Here is a 5758-nt window from a genome sequence, read left to right as displayed (position 1 = left end):
GACCACTCATGAACAGGATCCCAAATTGGGCAGTTGAACCAGTAAAAGAGAGCAACAGTTCCTCCATATGCCTTTGCCCAGTGCCACATGTGTCTTTTAGAGGTTACAGATTTTGAATGTTGGCCTTTTGGGCAACTAAAATGGAGGGGATCCCAGCCTGTGAGGAGGGTTCCTTTAAGATTGAGATTCCAGTCAATCCCACTGGGGGCCATGTTTGCTTGTTTGCTTTGTTTTGTTGAGGTGAGGTCTCGCTCTAGCCCAGGCTGACCTGAAATTTCACTGGTGTAGCCTCAGGCTGGCCTCCAACTCATAGCCATCTTCCTACCTCAGCCTTCTGAACACTGGGATTAAAGGTGTGTGCCACCGGGCTGGACGGATGGTTTAGTGGTTAAGGCATTTGCCTACAAAGCCAAAGGACCCAGGTTTGATTCCCCAGGACCCACTTTAGTCAGATGCACAAGAAGGCGCCCACGTCTGGAGTTTGTTTGCAGTGGCTGGAGGCCCTGGCACCCCCCATCTCTCTCTCTTTCTCTCTGTCAAAAAAAATATATGTATAAAATACATTTTTTTTTTTAAAAAGGTGTGCACCACCATGCCTGGCCTCCTGCAGCACTGTGTTACAGTAGTAACTGCTAGCTTTGTCTAGACCCCAAGTCTCATTATTATGTAATACTTCCTGCTGCTTAGGTCTAGTAGATCTTCCCATAATGAGCATTAATTAAACAGCTCAGGGATAGAAAAAGTCCCTGGAAATAGAGATTATCCAAGACAATCTATGGAAAAGAAAAAGGAACACAAAGTGCTATCTAGTCTTTTAAGTTTCTTTTGTGGTCATTATTTTTTTTTTTTACAAGTGTATGTGTGTGGGTGCATATGCATATATGTGCATGTAGAGGTCAGAGGTTAACACTGGGTGTATTCCTCAATTACCCTCCATTTAACTTATTGAGACAAGGCCTCTCATTCGAACTCAGAGCTTGCTGATTCAGCTAGCCTAGCTGGCCAACTTGCTCCAAGAATCTTCTGTCTCTGCCTCCTGAGCCTGGTGGGGGGATCCAAACTCTGGTTCTCCTCCTTGTTGTGACAAATTCTTCATCTTCATCCACTGAACCATCTCCCAGCCCCGTGGTCATTATTTTATTTTATTTAAAAAATGTTTTTGCTTATTTTTATTCATTTATTTGAGAGCAACAGACAGAGAGAGAAAGAAGCAGATAGAGAGAGAAAGAATGGGAGCACCAGGGCCTCAAATGAACTCCAGAGGTGTGCACCCCCTTGTGCATCTGGCTAACATGGGTCCTGGGGAATAGAGCCTTGAACCAGGGTCCTTAGGCTTCACAGGCAAGTGCTTAACCGCTAAGCCATCTCTCCAGCCCCATGGTCATTATTTTAAATAGATATCTTCATGATCATGTCAATGCATGTATATGTTGTAAATGTACATACTTATACTTATATTCTATGTGCAAGAAGTATTTGAGACAGCTGTAGAAACTGAAGATAATGTGAAATGGGGCAAAATATCACAACAAATAATTTAGAGGGAGAGAGAAGAGCAATGGATATTTTTAGGCACTTGAAAGAGAGGTGCAAAAGATGAGAAACAGGCTCTGAGTTCCTGTCAGCCAAGGCAAAAAAGAATCTGGTGGGGTATGAAGTATGTCATTATGTAGCAAAAGAAAGGACAATAGTTTACTTTTAGATAAAACCTTTCACTTCTACTGCATTTAAGAAGAAAGTTACAGGGTGATGCTGAGTTATATAATGGACACTACATGCAACTTGCATTTCTGCACAGTAGTACTTAAAGCCAATGATGGTAAGACCCTGCCCCTACCAATATTTTTATTGCCATATTTTAATTATACATAACAATGGGTTTCTTTATTCTTCCTTTTTAATTTTGTGGTCAGCATATCCAGATTGCAATGGGTGAGCCTCATTCCAGGAAAAACCACCTTCTTGATCATGATGAACAAATTTGACACATATTTAACAGGGAACTTACCACAGGATAAGGAACTAAGGAGCATGGGTTGTAGGCTAAGGCCAGAAAAAGGAAAACCTAATACCATATTTCTAAACAGAATGCTGGCTATGGGAACTGTATGCCACTGATAAGGAGAAACTTCTGTACTTAGCCACCCAAGGGCATGGATAGGGAATCACGGTATAGTGAAAACTATAAGAACTGTGATGCCTTTTGCCCAAGTAGGTGTGCTAAAAAACACCTTTAGCAGAGCATAAGCTAGGAAAGGGCAAGCTCAGCTCATGAGACACTACAAGGGTCTAGCTAATGGTGGTTCGTCTTCTGTGGGGCTGGAATTGGACTATTTAACGATGGTCACCGTAAGTTCTCAGGCAGCTACGATTGAAATAGCCATTTCAATAAAGGGAAGAGAAAGGAAGAGAGGAGGGTACTTAATAGGTTGATATTGTATATATGTAAGTACAATGATTGTGCTGGGGAGGTAACATGATGGAGAATGGAATTTCAAAGGGGAAAGTGTGAGGGGGGAGGGAGGGAATACCATGGGATTTTTTTTATAGTCATGGAAAATGCTAATAAAATTAAAAAATAAAATAAAATAAAAGAAAAAAAAAAGAAATAGCCATTTCAGTTTTTCTTTGAGAGGTGTTTCTGAGAGGGTACTTTTGCAAAAAGGACAAGCGTGATTCACGTTTATGTGTCAGAAATTTTTAGAAGGCTTGAAAAAAAAATACACCCAAGAGAAAAGAATTTCTTGCCAACCAAATACTTGGAGTCTCTGAAAAATCAAGATTGTTTGAATTAATAGAAATGTGCCCCCTAATTACATTCATTGTCTTGTGAACCTTGGGATTCATAGGTTAATAATCAAAAACCCCTATCCATTTTGCCTATGAAGTAAGAAAAATACTATTTGATTAGAATGGAGGAACACATAGTTCTGTGTTTTGAGAATTACTGTTCTAATTACAGCTGGCTGAATTTCCCACATTTTCCCTTTTGTTGACACTCATGAGAAAAAGTTCAATTTATACCATTAGGGCTAAATTCAGGGTTTCTCAATGTTCTTTGGCATCTGGTGACATGCCATTTTGATAGCTGCCTTGATATCCTTGTTTCTCAGCGTCTAAATGAGAGGACTAAGGGTTGGTATGAGAATAGCATACACCCCATTTCCATGACGTGGAAGTCGAGGGGCAGCTCAGCCCTGTAGGACACATAGGCTATGGCAGTGGATGAGTCCTAGGTGTTCACCACCAGGGCGCGTGAGCTGCAGGCGGAGAAGGTTTTGGACCGTCCTTCTCCGGAGCTGACGCGAAGCACCGAGGCCAGGATGTGGACATAAGAGAGAAGCACCAGGAGGAGGGCGAGGAAGGACACTACCACGGTGACACAGAAACCCACGAGGGCCTGAGGGGTGGTGTCGCAGCAGGAGGACTGGGCCGGAGCCAGCTGGCCACAGAAGCAGTAGCAGAGGCAGGCAGTGTTGTTACATGCCATCTGAGAGGTCTTCATGACTGCTGGGATGGGTCGGAGGAGGGCAGTGAGCCAGGCACTGGCCACCAGTGCAGCGTTGGTCTGCGGGGTCATGTGGACAGGGCACTGCAGAGGGCGACAGATGGCCATGTAGCGGTTGTGGGCCATGACCACCAACATGACGGCTTCTGAGCACGTAAAGCTCTGGGGCAGATGCATGTGCAGTGAGCAGGGAGGGAAGGTGAGGAAGTGATCGCCCAGCAGGAATAGAGACAGCAGCTTGAAAGGGATGTCCAGGGCTGAGAGACTGATCAGAAAGAAGTCCAGGGCTTGTGGAGATGGGGCTGTGACCACCGCCACCAGGATCAGGACATTCCCCACCAGGATGAGCAGGTAGAAGAGGAGAAACACAAAGAAGAAAGGAAGGGAGATTTTATTTTATTTTATTTTTTCCTTTATCTTAGAGTGAGCATGAGAGAGAGAATCGGTGCACCAGGGCCTCAGCCACTGAAATTGAACTCCAGACCCTCTGCCACCTAGGGAGCGTTTGCAACCTTGTACTGCCTCGCCTTTGTGCATCTGGCTTACGTGGGATCTGGAGAGTTGAACATGGGTCCTTAGGCTTCACAGGCAAGGGCCTTAACTGCTAAGCCATCTCTCCAGCCCAGAAGAGGGATTTTTTTAAGAGAAGGTTTTCAGGTTAGATAGAAGACAGTCAGGGAGTCCCCTGATCCATTATAGGCTGTGGTCTCCATGGAGGTGAGAGCTGGATTCTCAGGAGGGGGACAGGGAAGACATTTGGGAACCAGGCCCATCTGTGAACAGAACAACCACAGATGCTGAGCAGAGACTCACATGATGATCACTGTCTAGTGAGTGCAGCCGACTTCTTTACCACCGATGCTAGAAGTTCAATAGCATCTTTCCTACCCCAAGTGCTTCATCCCATACCAGAATTCCCTCTCTCCTTCTAAAATCAAGTACAGAGAAATTACTCGTAGTATAAAAATGATGTCTTGTTTGCTGGATGGAAGTAGATTTGTTGATTGAGATAGAGATTTTGAATGTCACAAGGCTGAAATTCTAGTGATAAAGAAAGGCATTAAGCAAAGAATCTCATAATGATACAGTAGTTGTTGGGCTCAGGGCTAGGGAAGGACTTTTTCAGGTCTTCCTTTCCATGGTCTATGTGATTCTTCTGGGGCCATCACATCTCTCCAACTAATTAACTACTTGTCTTTGAAATTTGCCTCAAGGATTTATTTTTATATTAAGAGCATAATTTGTATGGATACATCATGTGTTGGTACCATCTTTTCCCTCCTCCCTGTCCTCATTCCACTGGGGGCCCTTCTCCCCCATGGGGTTGTGGGTTATACATTGGGGGAGCGGCAGTTATTGCAGGGAGGCAGTGCCTTTGGGCGTGACTTCCCAGCCTGTGGCTCTTACAATCTTTCTGCCCCCTGTTCCTCAAAATTCCCTGAGCCTTGGAGGGTGTGTTTTAAGTCTACTTCAGTGATGAGCTATTAGGAGCCTCTGGATTTCTGCTTCGGTAGGTGTTGAGTGTCCTCCGCATCTGTCTCCTTCATCCTGGCGCTGATTGTCAGGCTCAGCATGGAAGCAGCTCTCTTGCTCATCTCCCCACTTCCTCTGTGGTTTTCCTGGGCCTTGACTGCCATAAGAGGGGTTGTTTATCTCCTTGGGTCTCAATATCTTTATGCGTGTGCACCCTCTAAACTTATTTTTTATTTTTAAAAATATTTTTGGAGGCTGGGTATGGTGGTGCATGCCTTTAATCCTAGCACTTGGGAGGCAGAGGTAGGAGGATCGCCATAAATTTGAGGCCACCCTGAGACTACATAGTGAATTCCAAGTCAGTCTGAGCTAGAGTGGGACCCTACCTCAAAAAAAGTTGCGGGGGTGGGGAGCTGGAGAGATGACTTAGCAGTTAAGATGCTTGTCTGCAAAGCCAAGGATCCAGGTTTGATTCCTCAGGACCCAAGTAAGCCAGGTACACAGGTGGCACATGCATCTGGAGTTCCTTTACAGCAGCTGAAGGCCCTGGCATGCCCATTCTCTCTCTGTCTATCTCTTTCTCTCTCTCTCTCTTTCTCAAATAAAAAATAAATATTAAAATTTTTTGTTTATCTGTAAGCAAAGAGAGATAGAAGAGAGACAGATAATGGGCATGCCAGGGCCTCCAGCCAGTGCAAATAAACTGCAGATGCATGTCCCACTTTGTGCATGTGGCCTTACATGGGCACTGGGAAATTGAACTCAGGGTTGTAAGGC

General features: G+C 44.6%; 1 protein-coding gene across 1 annotated transcript; it reads right to left on the bottom strand.

Annotated features, from left to right (window-relative positions):
• Positions 1 to 3038: 3038 nt before the first annotated feature.
• LOC101598963 (olfactory receptor 2AT4) lies at positions 3039 to 4221 on the bottom strand. Its single transcript, XM_012948308.2, is given in 3 exon segments — positions 3039 to 3169; positions 3172 to 3901; positions 4144 to 4221. Coding segments are annotated over 3 exon segments (939 nt in total).
• Between the last annotated feature and the right edge of the window lie 1537 nt (positions 4222 to 5758).

This window comes from Jaculus jaculus, chromosome 3 (genome assembly GCF_020740685.1).
Source record: "Jaculus jaculus isolate mJacJac1 chromosome 3, mJacJac1.mat.Y.cur, whole genome shotgun sequence".
Classification (NCBI taxonomy): domain Eukaryota; kingdom Metazoa; phylum Chordata; class Mammalia; order Rodentia; family Dipodidae; genus Jaculus; species Jaculus jaculus.
Note: the sequence above shows the minus strand (reverse complement) of the source record. Positions and strands in the feature narration are given on the sequence as shown.